Source organism: Ranitomeya variabilis, chromosome 4 (assembly GCF_051348905.1).
Source record: "Ranitomeya variabilis isolate aRanVar5 chromosome 4, aRanVar5.hap1, whole genome shotgun sequence".
In the NCBI taxonomy this organism is placed as follows: Eukaryota; Metazoa; Chordata; class Amphibia; order Anura; family Dendrobatidae; genus Ranitomeya; species Ranitomeya variabilis.
This window is the reverse complement of record NC_135235.1, coordinates 61511804-61534593: the sequence shown is the minus strand read 5'-3', so window position 1 is coordinate 61534593 and position 22790 is coordinate 61511804. Positions and strand designations below refer to the sequence as shown.

Genomic DNA, 22790 nt, shown 5'->3' with positions numbered 1-22790 from the left:
TTGACAAACAAAGAATTTTCACGCAAAATTTTAAAGACCAACCTGACCTGCTCCACATGCGAATCCCAATTATCAGAAAAAACCAAAATATCATCCAGATAAACAATCAAAAATTTATCCAGATATTTCCGGAAAATGTCATGCATAAAGGACTGAAAAACTGAAGGCGCATTGGAGAGCCCAAAAGGCATCACCAAGTACTCAAAATGACCTTCGGGCATATTGAATGCGGTTTTCCATTCATCACCTTGCTTAATGCGCACAAGGTTGTACGCACCACGAAGGTCTATCTTGGTGAACCACTTGGCACCCTTAATCCGGGCAAACAAGTCAGACAACAGCGGTAAAGGATACTGAAATTTGACAGTGATCTTATTTAAAAGCCGATAATCAATACAAGGTCTCAAAGATCCGTCCTTTTTTGCCACAAAAAAGAATCCCGCACCAAGAGGGGAAGAAGACGGACGAATATGTCCTTTCTCCAGAGACTCCTTGATATATGAACGCAAAGCGGTATGTTCAGGTACCGACAGATTAAACAGTCTTCCCTTAGGAAATTTACTGCCTGGGATCAAATCTATAGCACAGTCACAGTCCCTATGAGGAGGCAGTGCACTGGACTCAGACTCACTGAAGACATCCTGATAATCAGACAAATACTCCGGAACTTCCGAAGGCGTAGAAGAAGCAATAGACACAGGCAGGGAATCCCCATGAATACCACGACAGCCCCAACTTGAGACTGACATAGCCTTCCAGTCCAGGACTGGATTATGGGTCTGTAACCATGGCAGCCCTAAAACAACCAAATCATGCATTTTATGTAAAACCAGGAAACGTATCACCTCGCGGTGTTCAGGAGTCATGCACATGGTAACCTGTGTCCAATACTGCGGTTTATTTGCTGCCAATGGTGTAGCATCAATACCCCTAAGAGGAATAGGATTTTCTAATGGTTCAAGAGTAAAACCACAGCGCTTAGCAAATGAGAGATCCATGAGACTCAGGGCAGCACCTGAATCTACAAACGCCATGACAGGATAAGATGACAGTGAGCAAATCAAAGTTACAGACAGAATAAATTTAGGTTGCAAATTACCAACGGTGAGAGGACTAACAACCTTAGCTATACGTTTAGAGCATGCTGAGATAACATGTGTAGAATCACCACAGTAGTAGCACAAGCCATTCCGGCGTCTATGAATTTTCCGCTCATTTCTAGTCAGGATTCTATCACATTGCATTAAATTAGGTGTCTGTTCAGACAACACCATGAGGGAATTTGCGGTTTTGCGCTCCCGCAACCGCCGGTCAATTTGAATAGCCAGTGCCATAGTATCATTCAGACCTGTGGGAATGGGAAAACCCACCATAACATTCTTAATGGCTTCAGAAAGGCCATTTCTAAAATTAGCGGCCAGTGCACACTCGTTCCAATGTGTCAGCACGGACCATTTCCGAAATTTTTGGCAATACACTTCAGCCTCGTCCTGCCCCTGAGACATAGCCAGCAAGGCCTTTTCTGCCTGAATCTCAAGATTGGGTTCCTCATAAAGTAAACCGAGCGCCAGAAAAAACGCATCAAGATCAGCCAATGCCGGATCTCCTGGCGCCAGCGAAAAAGCCCAATCCTGAGGGTCGCCCCGTAAGAACGAAATAACAATTTTTACTTGCTGAGCAGAATCTCCAGATGAACAGGGTCTCAGGGACAAAAACAATTTACAATTATTCACGAAATTCCTAAACTTAAACCTGTCTCCGGAAAACAGTTCAGGAATCGGTATTTTAGGTTCTGACCTAGGATTTCTGATAACATAGTCTTGTATGCCCTGCACACGAGTAGCCAGCTGGTCCACACTTGTAATCAAGGTCTGGACATTCATGTCTGCAGCAAGCATAGCCACTCTGAGGTAAAGGGGAAGAAGAAAAAAAAAAACTCAGAATCTTCTTTCTTATAATCCCTCTTCTGCAATGCATTAAACATTTAATACTGGCCTGGCAAACTGTTATGACCCCAATGGCGAGGGTCTCAGAGGAACGTGGAAGTCTGCAGAATACAAAAATCCAGCTCATAGGGCAGTGGTAACTGGGTTGACCATATATCTACTCCTAACGCCAACACTAGAAGTAGCCGGGGATCATTCCTACGTTGATTCTAGATGACACGCGCCAGCCGGAGAATCTAGCTACCCCTAGTAGAGGAAAACAAAGACCTTTCTTGCCTCCAGAGAAGGGGACCCCAAAGCTGGATAGAAGCCCCCCACAAATAATGACGGTGAGGTAAGAGGAAATGACAAACACAGAAATGAACCAGGTTTAGCACAGAGAGGCCCGCTTACTGATAGCAGAATAAAGAAAGGTAACTTATATGGTCAACAAAAACCCTATCAAAATCCACACTGGAAATTCAAGAACCCCCGAACCGTCTAACGGTCCGGGGGGAGAACACCAGCCCCCTAGAGCTTCCAGCAAAGGTCAGGATATAGATTTGGAACAAGCTGGACAAAAATACAAAACCAAAACAAATAGCAAAAAAGCAAAAGGCAGACTTAGCTGATATAACTGGAACCAGGATCAGTAGACAAGAGCACAGCAGACTAGCTCTGATAACTACGTTGCCAGGCATAGAACTGAAGGTCCAGGGAGCTTATATAGCAACACCCCTAACTAACGACCCAGGTGCGGATAAAAGGAATGACAGAAAAACCAGAGTCAAAAAACTAGTAACCACTAGAGGGAGCAAAAAGCAAATTCACAACAGGTGAGTGTCAACATCTGGGGAATAGATGAGTATGTCATCTAGATATACTACCACAGATGTGGATAACAATTCCCGAAAGATGCCATTTATGAAGTCTTGAAAGAATCATAATAACCATCCCGGGTATTGAAGGCGGTCTTCCATTTTTTCCCTTCAAGTATACAAATGATATTTTAGGCCCCATGCAAGTCCAACTTTGTGAATATCATAGCACCCCTCAGCCTAGCAAAGAGCTCAGAGATTAATGGCAGAGGATATTTGTTCTTAATAGTGATTGCATTCAAACCCCTATAGTCAATGCAAGGATGTAATTCTCCATTCTACTTCTGAACAAAGAAGAAACCAGCCCCAGCAGGAGACACTGACTTCTTGATAATTCCCCTTGCCAAATTCTCCCTGATGTATTCCGACATAGCTTCCGTCACCAGGAGAGACAAAGGATACACACACCCTTGATGAGGCTCTGCCCCCTGGATGAGGTCTATAGGGCAATCATAAGGGTGATGAGGAGGAAGAGTATCCACAGCTTTTTTGGAGAATACGTCTGCATACTGCCAGTAGTGCCTAGGCAGGGAGGTTAGGTCATTTGTGACCTCAGACGACCCCATCAGAACTTGGGCCCTAAGACATCATCCCTCACAAGAACTACTCCATCCCTGTATGCTCCCTGCTGCCCAATCAATACGGGGTGAATGGCGATGCAACCAAGGTATGCCCAGAAGTACCTCATCAATGCCCTGAGAGATTACATGAAAAGAGATTATCTCCTGATGCTTGGGAGACATCATGAGGGAAAGAGGTATAGTCTGATGAGCAATTTGCGTGCTTTGGGAGCATCACTAATGGAATTGCGTGCAGTTAGGCTAAGGTGGACAACAAAAAAGTTCCCTCAGCCTCAACCCATATGACAGGGAAACCTTGAAGGTTAACATGGAGGACAAGTCTACCATGTCTACAGAACCTGCTCCGATACAGTAGCCACTGGATGCGGTTGTTTACCCTGACACATAGGACACTCATTGGCGTAATGGCCAATGAATCCCAGCCCCGCACTCTGCATAATGCATAACACACTGCGGGGCTGGGATTACCAAGGAGGGTGGCCACACAGGCGCAGTCTGCAAGCCTGGCTGTGACGTCAGACGGCCTGAGCTCACTGCGCCTGCACCAGACACTACTACACAGCGCAGGTGCCGGATTTAATGCGAAAACAGCACAGGGGGGCGGCGCCCAGAGCCCCTGCAGATTTGAGTGATGGCAGTGTGGCGTTTCAAGCAGGGGGGTTAAGACCTGCCTCCAGGGCTAAAGACAGGTATTTTGGAGAAGTTATAAAATGCTTTATTTTGGGAATACATGCACCAAAAACTAAAGGAGAAACCTTGTTAGAATGCAGCATTACTGCTGCACAAGGTGGCTTTTTTAGTTTATAACGGCTGGAGGGGGTGACAGTGTCCCTTTAAAGTCAGCAAAATTTGCGAACAGCTCAGTAAATGATTATGTTTCCACTAATGCTTTTGTTAGGGCTTTGGCTAGTCTTTATTGAGGGGATTTAGTCTGGAGAGGTCAGAGGAGCGGCAGACCTCTTTTTATTTTCTAATTTTTTCTTTTTATATTAACCTACTGTTAGGGCTAGCGGAACGCACCTAGAAAATATAGTTTTTTATTGTTGCTATTGGTGCGTTCGCAGCCCGGGGTCCACCGTGCAGGAAAACCTGCTGCTAGCAAATGGCAGTACTATATGGCGGTATTGGCTAGCTCTGTTAACTCACAGAACAGCCGCGAAAGCAAAGCACTGCGCCCTGTTAGACTTCACAGGAGCACAGGCTAACTGCCCAACAGAGAGCAGTCAGTGGTCATGCATGCACACAAAACTCCTCGCCGGAGGTGCTAGCATTCTAGGGGCATATTTCAGCCAGGTCCCTGAATACACAGAGTCAAGTAAAAAAGGCAGCACACTGCAGCGCTAAGACATGCAAACATGAAACATGAAAACTGAACTGCAATACTGCACTAGAAATATGAAAAATGAGAGCGTTTAGCGCATAAAAATGGCCAATTTTATGTGTACCTGATAGCCCCTTTACGGCATCTCTCGTATATCAGGTCCTACGCTTGCCTACCTCGCTGAGAATAAACGTCTCCATGTGAATGGGTACCTGTGAAAACCTCTTCCTAGACTCATATTCTCTCTCTCTGTGGAGGGGTACTGGACCTGCTGCGATTAAAACACCTGGGCTAGGAGGCGGAGTGCTCAGTCAGAAGGCTAAATAATATATTTGAAAAAACTGACCGTCACATCCATACATAGACTAAGTGTGAACAGGTGCTGAACCTAGAGTAACCAACTCATATATAGTCAAGTAAAAAAGGCAGCACACTGCAGCGCTATGAATACACACAAACACACGAAATTCCTCGCCGGAGGTGCCTGCATTCTAGGGGCTTATTTCAGCCGGGTCCCTGAACACACTCTTACATGACCACACTGGCGCAAAGCACATAACTTAGAAAGATACTAGCGCATGGCCGTGTGGCCATGCAAGCCTTTTATAGCTGCAGCCAGAACAAGACCTTCCTAGAAGGACCAATAAGAAGCTGCCACAAAGCCTGAGCACCTTCAGGACCTTCCTGGAGGACCAATGGGCTTTGCTGCAGTATCCAAGCATGTGACCCTCGATCTCCAATGAGAGATCTTACCCTCGGCATGCTCAGAAGGAGAAAAGCAGGACTTAGTCCCAAAAGCGTCTGCTTGCCGCTGCCCAGCACTGACTTCAATGGCAGAAGCAGAAAAAGCAGCAGTAATCCTCTTCACAGAGTCAGATTGAGCGAGACGCTGAGACTGACGTCTCTGCTGAGCAGCCTCCACTGCGGCAGGAGAAGAATGGGAGACCGCAGTGGAGATGGCCCGAGATTCCCCCTGTGCAGAGGAGGGAACTCGACCCCTAACATTACCCCCCCTTCTAGTGCCCCCCCTCCTTGGACATCGCTACGCTCGAAGGCAGCAATGAGCTGCAGAGCCCGAATGTGCTCAGCAGGCTCCCAAGACCTGTCCTCAGGACCATAACCCTTCCAGTCCACCAAATAAATTTTTTTGCCACGTACCACCTTGCACCCCAAAATATCATTCACCTCGTAATCATCCGTAGATGAACCCGATGTCCCAGCAGATGACTCGGAAAACCGGGACATGTATACGGGTTTCAAGAGGGACACATGAAAGGTATTGGTGATACCCAGGCGTGGCGGAAGGGCTAAACGATAGACCACAGGGTTAGCCTGTTCGAGGACCTTGAAAGGACCCAAGTAGTGAGGTGCAAACTTAGTGGACTCAACTCGCAGCCTGATGTTACGGCAGAGAGCCACACCAAGTCACCAGGAGCAAAGGTCGGAGCGGGGGGCCAATGTGCATCGGCGGAGGTCCTCATTCTCTCCTTGGCAGCACGAATGGCATCCTGAGAGCGGTCCCAAATATCCCGTGCTTCCACAGCCCAGTCTGCCACCCTGGAGTCGGCGGAAGACACGGGCATAGGCACAGGTACCCGCGAATGCTGACCATAGTTGAGGAGGAATGGGGTTTGTCCAGTGTAGTCAGCTACGGCATTGTTCAGAGCAAACTCCGTCCACGGTAGCAAGGATGCCCAGTCATCCTGCCTGGCTGAGACAAAATGTCGCAGATATGTGACCAAGGTCTAGTTGGCCCTCTCTACCAACCCATTCGTCTCGGGATGATATGCAGAAGAGAGATTTAACTCAATGCTAAGAAGACGACAAAGCTATCTCCAGAACCGAGACGCAAACTGGGGACCCCGGTCACTGACAATTTTGTCTGGCATACCGTGTAGGCGGAAGATGTGTTTTATGAACAACGCTGCCAAGGCCCGTGCAGAAGGTAACCGTGGAAGCGGCACCAAATGCACCATTTTGGAAAAATGATCAGTGATAACCCAAATGATGGTACAGCCACGAGACTTGGGCAAACCCACCACAAAGTCCATCCCGACCATTTCCCAGGGCCTGTCTGCCACCTGCAAGGGATAGAGTAACCCAGCTGGCCGTTGTTGAGGAGACTTATTTTTGGCGCAGGAGACACATGCCTGAATATGATCTCTGACATCACGGACCATATGTGACCACCAGTATGTCCTCGCCAACAGCTCAGATGTCCTCTTTGTCCCAAAGTGTCCACCCACCCTGGACGAATGAGCCCAAGAGGGAACCTCCGGTCGCAAATTATTGGGTACAAAAGTCATGCACGGAGGCACAGACTCTAGCGAAACCAGAGCTACGGTCCTCAGACTCTCGGAAGGGACAATAAGCCGAGGCTCTCCTTCCTCCTCCTCGGATGACACAACAGAGCGACAGAGGGCGTCAGCACGAATGTTCTTCTCCCCAGCGAGATAATGGAGGGTGAAATGGAACAGGGAGAAGAACAAGGACCATCTGGCCTGGCGAGAATTTAGCTGCTGAGCTGTTTGCAAATATAATACATTTTTGTGGTCTGTGAAGACTTGAAAGGGAAAACGAGCCCCCTCCAAGAGATGTCTCCACTCAGAGAAAGCCAACTTCATCGCTAGCAACTCCCTGTCCCCGATGGAATAATTCCTCTCCGCTGGTGTGAAGGTCTTGGAGAAGAAGAAGCAAGGATGCTTCCGAACTTGAGCATCCTTTTGGAAGAGGACTGCTCCTGCACCAATGGATGAGGCATCCACCTCCATTATAAACGGATTATCTACATCGGGCGATGTAGAATGGGAGCGCTAGCAAAATGAGACTTAATAGAAGAGAAAGCCCTGGAGACCTCTTCAGACAACAATTTGGGATTTGCTCCCTTCTTGGTGAGGGCTACCAAGGGAGCCACCAAAGTTGAGAAGTGGGGAATGAACTGGCAGTAATAATTAATGAACCCCATAAAGCGCTGCACCGCTTTAAGAGAATGGGGTTCTTGTCAGTCCATCACAGCCTGTAGTTTGGCAGGATCCATAGCCAATCCCTGGGCTGAGATGATATAGCACAGGAAAGGTAAAGACTCCTGCTCAAACATACACTTCTCCAACTTTGCGTAGAGAAAATTTGCCCGTAAGAGGTCGAAGACTCTGCCAAAATCTCTCCGGTGGGAGTCAATATCTGGAGAAAAGATGAGAATATCATCCAGATAGACTACGACCGAGGTGGAGAGCATATCCCGGAAGATATCATTTACAAAGTCTTGGAAAACGGCTGGGGCATTACAGAGCCCAAAGGGCATCACTAGATATTCATAGTGCCCATCTCTGGTGTTAAATGCCATCTTCCATTCATCCCCCTCACGGATGCGAATCAGGTTATAAGCACCCCGCAGATCTAATTTGGTAAATACACTTGCTCCCCGTAGCCTATCATAAAGCTCAGAAATCAGGGGCAGCGGGTACTTATTCTTAACGGTGATGGCGTTAAGACCCCTGTAATCTATGCAAGGACGTAACTCTGTTCTTTTTCTGAACGAAAAAGAACCCCGCCCCTGCTGGTGACACTGACTTCCTAATGAACCCTCTTGCCAAATTCTCCTGGATGTATTGGGACATAGCCTCCGTTTCTGGGAGAGAGAGGGGATAGACACGTTCCCGAGGAGGTTCTGCTCCAGGCAAGAGATCTATAGGACAGTCATAGGGACGGTGAGGCGGAAGGGTCTCCGCAGCCTTTTTGGAGAAAACGTCTGCATAGGACCAATAGCATTCGGGAAGAGAAGAGAGATCTGCGGGTATCTCCGTGGTGGAAACTTGAACGCACTCTTTCACACATTTGCCCTTACAAGATTCACTCCAACCCAATATCCTCCCTGAGGTGCACTCAATATGTGGAGAGTGGAAACGGAGCCAGGGTATTCCCAGCAGAATCTCATCCATTCCCTCTGGAAGGACAAGAAGGGAAATAATCTCCTGGTGGGATGGGGACATGGCTAATGTGAAAGGGACAGTCTGGTGTGTGATTTGTAATGGAAGTGTCGACCCATTCACCACTCTAACAGTTACTGGTTGGGTGAGCATCACCAGAGGTACTGCGTGGTGCAGAGCAAAAGCAGAGGACATTAAATTTCCCTCTGCCCCTGAATCCACACAAAGCTCAACTGCAAGAGTGGATGAGCCCAACAGAATTGTCCCTTTAAAGGACAGCTTGGAGGAAAAGGCTGCTGTGTCAAGTGAACCTCCTCCTATGGTCACTAGACGCGATCGTTTTCCTGACCGCTGTGGACAATTATTAGCGTAATGTCCCAGTTGTTGACAATTTTTACACACCACAGGTACTCGAGCGGTCTGAGACTTAGGTCCCGCTCGAGAAGCCTCCATGGCCTCATGGGAGTCGGACGCCAGAACAGGAGATTCTAGAGATTTGGCGAAGGTGGGAGCCAGCCGAAACCTCTGCCTACACTGGGTCCGCACCAACCTCCGCTCGTTAAAACGGAGGTCGATGCGGGTAGATACTGAATTGAGCTCCTCCAGTGTGGCGGGAATCTCCCTGGTGGCCAAGGCATCCTTTACATGATCTGCCAGTCCTTTCCAGAACACCAGAATAAGGACTTTATCTGGCCATTCTAGCTCAGAGGCTAGAGTCCGGAATTGAATGGCAAACTGGCTGACCATGGACGAACCTTGAGTAATTGCCAACAATTGGAGCGCGGTATCGTGAGTGACACGAGGTCCCAAAAAGACCTGCCTCAGAGCGTCCAGGAAGAGAGGAGCACCCAGCACCACACGATCATTGCGCTCCCAAAGCAGCGTTGCCCACTCCAACACCCTGCCCGACAAAAGAGAAAAAATAAATCCCACTTTCGCCCATTCCATAGGAAAACGTGTAGCCAGGAGATCGAGACGTATGGAGCACTGGCTTACGAATCCCCGACATAGCTTACTGCCACCAGCAAACTTGTCTGGAAGCAGGAGACGGGATATAGTCGGAGCAGGGGTGGTTGAGGACAAACTGGCTGCAGCTGCACTTGCAGCCTGAACAGCAACAGCAGTGACGTCCACAGCTGAGGTTGTACGCTCTAGAGCCGCCAACCTACCCTCCAGCTCCTGGATGTACCGCTGTAGACGCTGATCGTCCGCCATTTACTAGCCAGACCCTGGCGCTAATATACTGTTAGGGCTAGCGGAACGCACCGAGAAAATATAGTTTTTTATTGTTGTTATTGGTGCGTTCGCAGCCCGGGGTCCACCGTGCAGGAAAACCTGCTGCTAGCAAATGGCAGTACTATATGGCGGTATTGGCTAGCTCTGTTAACTCACAGAACAGCCGTGAAAGCAAAGCACTGCGCCTTGTTAGACTTCACAGGAGCACAGCCTAACTGACCAACAAAGAGTAGTCAGTGGTCATGCATGCACACAAAACTCCTCACCGGAGGTGCCAGCATTCTAGGGGCTTATTTCAGCCAGGTCCCTGAATACACACAAACACACAAACTCCTCGCCGGAGGTGCCAGCATTCTGAACACACTCTTACATGACCACACTGGCGCAAAGCACATAACTTAGAAAGATACTAGCGCATGGCCGTGTGGCCATGCGAGCCTTTTATAGCTGCAGCCAGAACAAGACCTTCCTAGAAGGACCAATAAGAAGCTGCCGCAAAGCCTGAGCACCTTCAGGACCTTCCTGGAGGACCAATGGGCTTTGCTGCAGTATCCAAGCATGTGACCCTCAATCTCCAATGAGAGATCTTACCCTGGGCATGTTCAGAAGGAGAAAAGCAGGACTTAGTCCCAAAAGCGTCTGCTTGCCGCTGCCCAGCACTGACTTCACTGGCAGAAGCTGGAAAAGCAGCAGTAATCCTCTTCACAGAGTCAGACTGAGCGAGACGCTGAGACCGATGTCTCTGCTGAGCAGCCTCCACTGCTGCAGGAGAAGAATGGGAGACTGAAGCGGGGATGGCCCAAGATTTTTATTCTGTGCAGAGGCGGGAACTCGACCACAAACGCCTAATGTGTGTAGATTCCATCAGACAATCACAGCACAAATACCATCCACAATGTCCAGACACAAGGGCTTCTATAATTAACTGCCAAAATCACATGACCCTCTCCACAGAAAAAGCGGATATATTATTTTGTTGGCATGATTTTGTCAGTGTAACAGTACAGAGAGGCTGCTCCTGCAGCTGCTGCAAGTTGTCAGATAGTTAGAATTGCAGTTTATTGTCAGCAACTTCAGCTACATAGGATTCTATGTAAAATCAACCTTCCATCATCTAAAACGATTGTGCTAACAGTGTGGTGGAGGCAGGGCGCCACATTTACTAATCACAATCATTTGGATTACTATTGTGTTGCAGGAAGAAAGCTACATTTCCTAGTCAACATCAATTGGACTAACATTGTGGTGTAGGCAGGAGGCCATTTTTCCTAATGAAATTAGTTTTGGCTAATATTGTGGTGCAGGCAGAAGGCCACATTTCCCAATCATGATCTTTTGGGCTAATATTGCGGTGTCAGCAGGGTGTCACATTTCCTAATCAAACTTGATTGGGCTAAGATTTTGTGGTGCAGAAAGGAGGCCACATTTCTTTATCTAAATTATTTGTGCTAATACTGTGTTGCAGGCTGGACATCAAATTACAGAATCTAAATCCTTTTAGATAATTGTGTGGTCCAGACACCAGCCTACATTTTATAATCAGAATTCTTTCTAACAGTAGTTTATTCCAGACACACTAAATCTTCTGCTCTATTATTGTGGTGCACGCAGGTGGCAGGAGGCCACATTTCCTAATGTAAATAGTTTGTGCTAATATTCTGGTGCAGGCAGAAGACCACATTTCCTAATCTATATCGTGTGTGCTAACAGGAGGCCACATTTTCAAATCTAAATAGTTTGTGCTAATATTCCGGTGCAGGCAGATGGACACATTTCCTAATCTAATATTAGCCAAATATTGATTATTGATAGCCAAACATTACATTAATAATTAATATGTGGAATAAAACCCTGTAACAGAAACCCATCAGCATCTTATTATTGTTGTATCAATGACCTCACAAAGGCATCCTACTAGCACATAAAACCTCTTAACATTTTGGACTTAATGGGGAAGGAACCAAAGTACCTCCAGTCCTTTAAGATTTTCTTATAAAAACTATTTACTGTTTGAGTTACCCTTAGTAGAAGAAAATATGAAAGTGTGGATTACTTGAACATCTATGCAAACAACATATCATATCAGATGATTGTATAAGATTTCATCATTTTGAAAATATACCTGAGCAGACGACTCCGACATCTTCATTATGTCCACAGTTATGCACTGTAAATGGTTGGTGTAGACAGTCCCATACGTGTTGTTCATTGCCGGTGCATTGCACATCATCCAATACAATTACTCCTTGTCCTTGGCCAAATGCAGCACTGCCATTAAATGCAAGAGCTTGGCCACAATTTAACTGCCGGCATTAGTATTGAGCATTCCGATACCGCAAGTATCGGGTATCGGACGATATTTGCTGTATCGGAATTCCGATACCGAGATCCGATACTTTTGTGGTATCGGGAATCGGTATCGGGATCGATATTAATGTGTAAAATAAAAATAAAAAATATTGATATTCTCACCCTCTGACGCGTCCTTGTTGGCGACCAATCACAGGCTGCGACGTCATCTAAGGACTTTCAAGCGCTCATTCTTATGAACGGAGGCTGACGGTTACAACCAGGGCGCGTCAGAGGGTGAGTATATCAATATTTTTTATTTTTATTATTTATTTTACACATTAATATGGATCCCAGGGCCTGAAGGGGAGTTTCCTCTCCTTCAGACCCTGGGAACCATCAGGATACCTTCCGATACTTGGTGTCCCATTGACTTGTATTGGTATCGGGTATCGGTATCGGCGATATCCGATACTTTTCGGGGATCGGCCGATACTATCCGATACCGATACTTTCAAGTATCGGACGGTATCGCTCAACACTAGCCGGCATACAACTTGTGCAGCATAAATATCCCAATAATCATCACACACAGTTCCCCATGCTCCATTATAGAGGATTTCTACACGACCGTTACATTGACCATTGCCATTTACCAGTCTTATAGACAAGTCTGAACCTGAACCTAAAAAAAAGGAGAATGGTCATTTCTGAAAACAATGAATTATAAATTATCTTAAAGGGAACCTGACAGATCCCCTATAAAGCATTTGTATTATTGTTACTGAATACCCTGCCTATTCAGCCCTTTGTAGTGTTTAAAACCAAAATACATGTTAAAGCAAATTTTTATAAATAGTGATGAGTGGATTTATTCGGATACCTTTCAGCAATCTCAAATTTGGCATGAAAGGAGCTCATTTGAATTTGTGTTCGGATTTACGTGCATTTTCCCTTAAAGTCAGCAAAACTCGTGAACAGTTCAGTAAATGATTGTGTTTCCACTAATGCTTTTGTTAGGACTTTGGCTAGGATAGTGGTGCTGTATGTTGAGCGGGGGGTCTTTAATGAAGGGATTTAGTGTGGAGAGGTCAGAGGAATGGCAGACTGTTTTTGTTTTTTAATTTTTTCTCTTTTGGTTAACTTAATGTGTGTAGATTCTGGCAGACAATCACAGCACAAATACCATCCACAATGCCAGACACAAGGGCTTCTGTAATTGCTTGCCAAAATCACATGACCCTCTCCATATAAAAAGGGGATATGTTGTTTTAGTGGCATAATTTTGTCAGTGTAACAGTACAGAGAGGATGCTACAGTGGCTGCTGCAAGTTTTCAGATAGTTAGAAATGCAGTTTATTGTCAGTTTCTTCAGCTATTTTGGATCCTGTGTAAAATCAACCTTCCATCATCTGAAACGATTGTGCTAATAGTGTGGTGCAGGCAGGGCGCCACATTTCCTAATCACATTCAATTGGATTAATACTGTGGTGCAGGAAGGAGGCTACATTTCCTATTCAAAATCGTTTGCACTAACATTGTGGTGTAGGCAGGAGGCCAGATTTCCTAATGAAAATAGTTTGGGCTAATATTGTTTTGCAGGCAGAAAGCCACATTTCCCAATCATGATCTTTTGGTCTAATATTGTGGTGCCAGCAGGATGTCACATTTCCTAATCAAACTTGTTTGGGCTAAGATTTTGTGGTGCAGAAAGGAGGCCCCATTTCTTTATCTAAATTATTTGTGCTAGTACTGTCTTGCAGGCTTGTCATCACATTTCAGAATCTAAATCCTTTTAGCTAATAGTGTGGTCCAGAGACCAGCCTACATTTTTTAATCTGAATCCTTTCTGACAACAGTTTATTCCAGACACACTAAATCTTCTGCTCTATTATTGTGGTGCATGCAGGAGGCAGGAGGCCACATTTCCTAATCTAAATAGTTTGTGCTAATTTTCTGGTGCAGGCAGTAGACCAAATTTCCTAATCTAATATTAGCCAAATATTGGTTATGGATAGTCAAACATTACATTAATAATTAATATGTGGAATAAAACCCTATAACAGAAACCCATCAGCATCTTATTATTGATGTGTCAATGACCTCACAAAGGCATCCTACTAGCACATAAAACCTCTTAACATTTTGGACTTAATAGGGAAGGAACCAAAGTGCCTCTAGTCCTTCAAGATTTTCTTATAAAAACTATTGATTGTTTGAGTTACCCTTAGTAGTAGAAAATATGAAAATGTGGATTACTTGAACTTCTATGCAAACAACATATCATATCAGATGATTGTATAAGATTTCATAATTTTGAAAATATACCTGAGCAGACGACTCCAGCATCTTCATTATGTCCACAGTTATTCACTGTAAATGGTTGGTGTAGACAGTCCCATACGTGTTGTTCATTGCCGGTGCATTGCACATCATCCAATACAATTACTCCTTGTCCTTGGCCAAATGCAGCACTGCCATTAAATGCAAGAGCTTGGCCACAATTTAACTGCCGGCATACAACTTGTGCAGCATTAATATCCCAATAATCATCACACACAGTTCCCCATGCTCCATTATAGAGGATTTCTACACGACCGTTACATTGACCATTGCCATTTACCAGTCTTATAGACAAGTCTGAACCTGAACCTAAAAAAAAGGAGAATGGTCATTTCTGAAAACAATGAATTATAAATTATCTTAAAGGGAACCTGACAGATCCCCTATAAAGCATTTGTATTATTGTTACTAAATACCCTGCCTATTCAGCCCTTTGTAGTGTTTAAAACCAAAATACATGTTAAAGCAAATCTTTATAAATAGTTATGAGTGGATTTATTCAGATACCTTTCAGCAATCTCAAATTGGGCATGAAAGGAGCTCATTTGAATTTGTGTTCGGATTTACGTGCATTTTCCCTTAAAGTCAGCAAAACTCGTGAACAGTTCAGTAAATGATTGTGTTTCCACTAATGCTTCTGTTAGGACTTTGGCTAGGATAGTGGTGCTGTATGTTGAGCAGGGGGGTCTTTAATGAGGGGATTTAGTGTGGAGAGGTCAGAGGAATGGCGGACTGTTTTTGTTTTTTAATTTTTTCTCTTTTTGTTAACTTAATGTGTGTAGATTCTGGCAGACAATCACAGCACAAATACCATCCACAATGCCAGACACAAGGGCTTCTGTAATTGCTTGCCAAAATCACATGACCCTCTCCATATAAAAAGGGGATATGTTGTTTTAGTGGCATGATTTTGTCAGTGTAACAGTACAGAGAGGATGCTACAGTGGCTGCTGCAAGTTTTCAGATAGTTAGAAATGCAGTTTATTGTCAGTTTCTTCAGCTATTTTGGATCCTGTGTAAAATCAACCTTCCATCATCTGAAACAATTGTGCTAATAGTGTGGTGCAGGCAGGGCGCCACATTTCCTAATCACATTCAATTGGATTAATACTGTGGTGCAGGAAGGAGGCTACATTTCCTATTCAAAATCGTTTGCACTAACATTGTGGTGTAGGCAGGAGGCCAGATTTCCTAATGAAAATAGTTTGGGCTAATATTGTTTTGCAGGCAGAAAGCCACATTTCCCAATCATGATCTTTTGGTCTAATATTGTGGTGCCAGCAGGATGTCACATTTCCTAATCAAACTTGTTTGGGCTAAGATTTTGTGGTGCAGAAAGGAGGCCCCATTTCTTTATCTAAATTATTTGTGCTAGTACTGTCTTGCAGGCTTGTCATCACATTTCAGAATCTAAATCCTTTTAGCTAATAGTGTGGTCCAGAGACCAGCCTACATTTTTTAATCTGAATCCTTTCTGACAACAGTTTATTCCAGACACACTAAATCTTCAGCTCTACTATTGTGGTGCACGCAGGAGGCAGGAGGCCACATTTCCTAATCTAAATAGTTTGTGCTAATTTTCTGGTGCAGGCAGTAGACCACATTTCCTAATCTAATATTAGCCAAATATTGGTTATGGATAGTCAAACACTACATTAATAAATAATATGTGGAATAAAACCCTATAACAGAAACCCATCAGCATCTTATTATTGATGTGTCAATGACCTCACAAAGGCATCCTACTAGCACATAAAACCTCTTAACATTTTGGACTTAATAGGGAAGGAACCAAAGTGCCTCTAGTCCTTCAAGATTTTCTTATAAAAACTATTGATTGTTTGAGTTACCCTTAGTAGTAGAAAATATGAAAATGTGGATTACTTGAACATCTATGCAAACAACATATCATATCAGATGATTGTATAAGATTTCATCATTTTGAAAATATACCTGAGCAGACGACTCCAGCATCTTCATTATGTCCACAGTTGTTCACTGTAAATGGTTGGTGTAGACAGTCCCATACGTGTTGTTCATTGCCGGTGCATTGCACATCATCCAATACAATCACTCCTTGTCCTTGGCCAAATGCAGCACTGCCATTAAATGCAAGAGCTTGGCCACAATTTAACTGCCGGCATACAACTTGTGCAGCATTAATATCCCAATAATCATCACACACAGTTCCCCATGCTCCATTATAGAGGATTTCTACACGACCGTTACATTGACCATTGCCATTTACCAGTCTTATAGACAAGTCTGAACCTGAACCTAAAAAAAAGGAGAATGGTCATTTCTGAAAACAATGAATTATAAATTATCTTAAAGGGAACCTGACAGATCCCCTATAAAGCATTTGTATTATTGTTACTAAATACCCTGCCTATTCAGCCCTTTGTAGTGTTTAAAACCAAAATACATGTTAAAGCAAATTTTTATAAATAGTGATGAGTGGATTTATTCGGATACCTTTCAGCAATCTCAAATTTGGCATGAAGGGAGCTCATTTGAATTTGTGTTCGGATTTACGTGCATTTTCCCTTAAAGTCAGCAAAACTCGTGAACAGTTCAGTAAATGATTGTGTTTCCACTAATGCTTTTGTTAGGACTTTGGCTAGGATAGTGGTGTTGTATGTTGAGCGGGGGGGTCTTTAATGAAGGGATTTAGTGTGGAGAGGTCAGAGGAATGGCAGACTGTTTTGTTTTTTAATTTTTTCTCTTTTTGTTAACTTAATGTGTGTAGATTCTGGCAGACAATCACAGCACAAATACCATCCACAATGCCAGACACAAGGGCTTCTGTAATTGGTTGCCAAAATCACATGACCCTCTCCATATAAAAAGGGGATATGTTGTTTTGGTGGCATGATTTTGTCAGTGTAACAATACAGAGAGGATGCTACAGTGGCTGCTGCAAGTTTTCAGATAGTTAGAAATGCATTTTATTGTCAGTTTCTTCAGCTATTTTGGATCCTGTGTAAAATCAACCTTCCATCATCTGAAACAATTGTGCTAATAGTGTGGTGCAGGCAGGGCGCCACATTTCCTAATCACATTCAATTGGATTAATACTGTGGTGCAGGAAGGAGGCTACATTTCCTATTCAAAATCGTTTGCACTAACATTGTGGTGTAGGCAGGAGGCCAGATTTCCTAATGAAAATAGTTTGGGCTAATATTGTGGTGCAGGCAGAAAGCCACATTTCCCAATCATCATCTTTTGGTCTAATATTGTGGTGCCAGCAGGATGTCACATTTCCTAATCAAACTTGTTTGGGCTAAGATTTTGTGGTGCAGAAAGTAGGCCCCATTTCTTTATCTAAATTATTTGTGCTAGTACTGTCTTGCAGGCTTGTCATCACATTTCAGAATCTAAATCCTTTTAGCTAATAGTGTGGTCCAGAGACCAGCCTACATTTTTTAATCTGAATCATTTCTGACAACAGTTTATTCCAGGCACACTAAATCTTCTGCTCTACTATTTTGGTGCACGCAGGAGGCAGGAGGCCACATTTCCTAATCTAAATAGTTTGTGCTAATTTTCTGGTTCAGGCAGTAGACCACATTTCCTAATCTAATATTAGCCAAATATTGGTTATGGATAGTCAAACACTACATTAATAATTAATATGTGGAATAAAACCCTATAACAGAAACCCATCAGCAACTTATTATTGATGTGTCAATGAGCTCACAAAGGCATCATACTAGCACATAAAACCTCTCAACATTTTGGACTTAATAGGGAAGGAACCAAAGTGCCTCTAGTCCTTCAAGATTTTCTTATAAAAACTATTGATTGTTTGAGTTACCCTTAGTAGTAGAAAATATGAAAATGTGGATTACTTGAACATCTATGCAAACAACATATATCAGATGATTGTATAAGATTTCATCATTTTGAAAATATACCTGAGCAGACGACTCCAGCATCTTCATTATGTCCACAGTTATTCACTGTAAATGGTTGGTGTAAACAGTCCCATACGTGTTGTTCATTGCCGGTGCATTGTACATCATCCAATACAATTACTCCTTGTCCTTGGCCAAATGCTGCACTGCCATTAAATGCAAGAGCTTGGCCACAATTTAACTGCCGGCATACAACTTGTGCAGCATTAATATCCCAATAATCATCACACACAGTTCCCCATGCTCCATTATAGAGGATTTCTACACGACCGTTACATTGACCATTGCCATTTACCAGTCTTATAGACAAGTCTGAACCTGAACCTAAAAACAAAGGAGAATGGTCATTTCTGAAAACAATGAAATATAAATTATCTTAAAGGGAACCTGACAGATCCCCTATAAAGCATTTGTATTATTGTTACTAAATACCCTGCCTATTCAGCCCTTTGTAGTGTTTAAAACCAAAATACATGTTAAAGCAAATCTTTATAAATAGTTATGAGTGGATTTATTCGGATACCTTTCAGCAATCTCAAATTGGGCACGAAAGGAGCTCATTTGAATTTGTGTTCGGATTTACGTGCATTTTCCCTTAAAGTCAGCAAAACTCGTGAACAGTTCAGTAAATGATTGTGTTTCCACTAATGCTTCTGTTAGGACTTTGGCTAGGATATTGGTGCTCTATGTTGAGCAGGGGGGTCTTTAATGAGGGGTTTTAGTGTGGAGAGGTCAGAGGAATGGCGGACTGTTTTTGTTTTTTAATATTTTCTCTTTTTGTTAACTTAATGTGTGTAGATTCTGGCAGACAATCACAGCACAAATACCATCCACAATGCCAGACACAAGGGCTTCTGTAATTTCTTGCCAAAATCACATGACCCTCTCCATATAAAAAGGGGATATGTTGTTTTAGTGGCATGATTTTGTCAGTGTAACAGTACAGAGAGGATGCTACAGTGGCTGCTGCAAGTTTTCAGATAGTTAGAAATGCAGTTTATTGTCAGTTTCTTCAGCTATTTTGGATCCTGTGTAAAATCAACCTTCCATCATCTGAAACAATTGTGCTAATAGTGTGGTGCAGGCAGGGCGCCACATTTCCTAATCACATTCAATTGGATTAATACTGTGGTGCAGGAAGGAGGCTACATTTCCTATTCAAAACCGTTTGCACTAACATTGTGGTGTAGGCAGGAGGCCAGATTTCCTAATGAAAATAGTTTGGGCTAATATTGTTTTGCAGGCAGAAAGCCACATTTCCCAATCATGATCTTTTGGTCTAATATTGTGGTGCCAGCAGGATGTCACATTTCCTAATCAAACTTGTTTGGGCTAAGATTTTGTGGTGCAGAAAGGAGGCCCCATTTCTTTATCTAAATTATTTGTGCTAGTACTGTCTTGCAGGCTTGTCATCACATTTCAGAATCTAAATCCTTTTAGCTAATAGTGTGGTCCAGAGACCAGCCTACATTTTTTAATCTGAATCATTTCTGACAACAGTTTATTCCAGACACACTAAATCTTCAGCTCTACTATTGTGGTGCACGCAGGAGGCAGGAGGCCACATTTCCTAATCTAAATAGTTTGTGCTAATTTTCTGGTGCAGGCAGTAGACCACATTTCCTAATCTAATATTAGCCAAATATTGGTTATGGATAGTCAAACACTACATTAATAAATAATATGTGGAATAAAACCCTATAACAGAAACCCATCAGCATCTTATTATTGATGTGTCAATGACCTCACAAAGGCATCCTACCAGCACATAAAACCTCTTAACATTTTGGACTTAATAGGGAAGGAACCAAAGTGCCTCTAGTCCTTCAAGATTTTCTTATAAAAACTATTGATTGTTTGAGTTACCCTTAGTAGTAGAAAATATGAAAATGTGGATTACTTGAACATCTATGCAAACAACATATCATATCAGATGATTGTATAAGATTTCATCATTTTGAAAATATACCTGAGCAGACGACTCCAGCATCTTCATTATGTCCACAGTTATTCACTGTAAATGGTTGGTGTAGACAGTCCCATACGTGTTGTTCATTGCCGGTGCATTGCACATCATCCAATACAATTACTCCTTGTCCTTGGCCAAATGCAGCACTGCCATTAAATGCAAGAGCTTGGCCACAATTTAACTGCCGGCATACAACTTGTGCAGCATTAATATCCCAATAATCATCACACACAGTTCCCCATGTTCCATTATAGAGGATTTCTACACGACCGTTACATTGACCATTGCCATTTACCAGTCTTATAGACAAGTCTGAACCTGAAACTAAAAAAAAGGAGAATGGTCATTTCTGAAAACAATGAATTATAAATTATCTTAAAGGGAACCTGACAGATCCCCTATAAAGCATTTGTATTATTGTTACTAAATACCCTGCCTATTCAGCCCTCTGTAGTGTTTAAAACCAAAATACATGTTAAAGCAAATTTTTATAAATAGTGATGAGTGGATTTATTCGGATACCTTTCAGCAATCTCAAATTTGGCATGAAAGGAGCTCATTTGAATTTGTGTTCGGATTTACGTGCATTTTCCCTTAAAGTCAGCAAAACTCGTGAACAGTTCAGTAAATGATTGTGTTTCCACTAATGCTTTTGTTAGGACTTTGGCTAGGATAGTGGTGCTGTATGTTGAGCGGGGGGGTCTTTAATGAAGGGATTTAGTGTGGAGAGGTCAGAGGAATGGCAGACTTTTTTGTTTTTTAATTTTTTCTCTTTTTGTTAACTTAATGTGTGTAGATTCTGGCAGACAATCACAGCACAAATACCATCCACAATGCCAGACACAAGGGCTTCTGTAATTAGTTGCCAAATCACATGACCCTCTCCATATAAAAAGGGGATATGTTGTTTTGGTGGCATGATTTTGTCAGTGTAACAGTACAGAGAGGATGCTACAGTGGCTGCTGCAAGTTTTCAGATAGTTAGAAATGCAGTTTATTGTCAGTTTCTTCAGCTGTTTTGGATCCTGTGTAAAATCAACCTTCCATCATCTGAAACGATCGTGCTAATAGTGTGGTGCAGGCAGGGCGCCACATTTCCTAATCACATTCAATTGGATTAATACTGTGGTGCAGGAAGGAGGCAACATTTCCTATTCAAAATCGTTTGTACTAACATTGTGGTGTAGGCAGGAGGCCAGATTTCCTAATGAAAATAGTTTGGGCTAATATTGTGGTGCAGGCAGAAAGCCACATTTCCCAATCATGAACTTTTGGTCTAATATTGTGGTGCCAGCAGGATGTCACATTTCCTAATCAAACTTGTTTGGGCTAAGATTTTGTGGTGCAGAAAGGAGGCCCCATTTCTTTATCTAAATTATTTGTGCTAGTATTGTCTTGCAGGCTTGTGATCACATTTCAGAATCTAAATCCTTTTAGCTAATAGTGTGGTCCAGAGACCAGCCTACATTTTTTAATCTGAATCCTTTCTGACAACAGTTTATTCCAGACACACTAAATCTTCTCCTCTACTATTGTGGTGCATGCAGGAGGCAGGAGGCCACATTTCCTAATCTAAATAGTTTGTGCTAATTTTCTGGTGCAGGCAGTAGACCAAATTTCCTAATCTAATATTAGCCAAATATTGGTTATGGATAGTCAAACATTACATTAATAATTAATATGTGGAATAAAACCCTATAACAGAAACCCATCAGCATCTTATTATTGATGTGTCAATGACCTCACAAAGGCATCCTACTAGCACATAAAACCTCTTAACATTTTGGACTTAATAGGGAAGGAACCAAAGTGCCTCTAGTCCTTCAAGATTTTCTTATAAAAACTATTGATTGTTTGAGTTACCCTTAGTAGTAGAAAATATGAAAATGTGGATTACTTGAACATCTATGCAAACAACATATCATATCAGATGATTGTATAAGATTTCACCATTTTGAAAATATACCTGAGCAGACGACTCCAGCATCTTCATTATGTCCACAGTTATTCACTGTAAATGGTTGGTGTAGACAGTCCCATACGTGTTGTTCATTGCCGGTGCATTGCACATCATCCAATACAATTACTCCTTGTCCTTGGCCAAATGCAGCACTGCCATTAAATGCAAGAGCTTGGCCACAATTTAACTGCCGGCATACAACTTGTGCGGCATTAATATCCCAATAATCATCACACACAGTTCCCCATGCTCCATTATAGAGGATTTCTACACGACCGTTACATTGACCATTGCCATTTACCAGTCTTATAGACAAGTCTGAACCTGAAACTAAAAAAAAGGAGAATGGTCATTTCTGAAAACAATGAATTATAAATTATCTTAAAGGGAACCTGACAGATCCCCTATAAAGCATTTGTATTATTGTTACTAAATACCCTGCCTA

The 22790-nt window shown here is 43.0% G+C and overlaps 1 protein-coding gene across 1 annotated transcript in view; it reads right to left on the bottom strand.

Annotated features, from left to right (window-relative positions):
• Positions 1-22790, bottom strand: part of LOC143767566 (uncharacterized) — a gene marked incomplete at its 5' end in the record, with an annotated part of 125550 nt that overhangs the window by 11603 nt on the left and 91157 nt on the right. Inside the window, 5 exons of the mRNA XM_077255976.1 lie at positions 14561-14802; positions 16453-16770; positions 18417-18728; positions 20386-20709; positions 22442-22663. Coding sequence (XP_077112091.1) covers positions 14561-14802; positions 16453-16770; positions 18417-18728; positions 20386-20709; positions 22442-22663 — 1418 coding nt within the window. The remainder of the gene's footprint in view (positions 1-14560; positions 14803-16452; positions 16771-18416; positions 18729-20385; positions 20710-22441; positions 22664-22790) is intronic.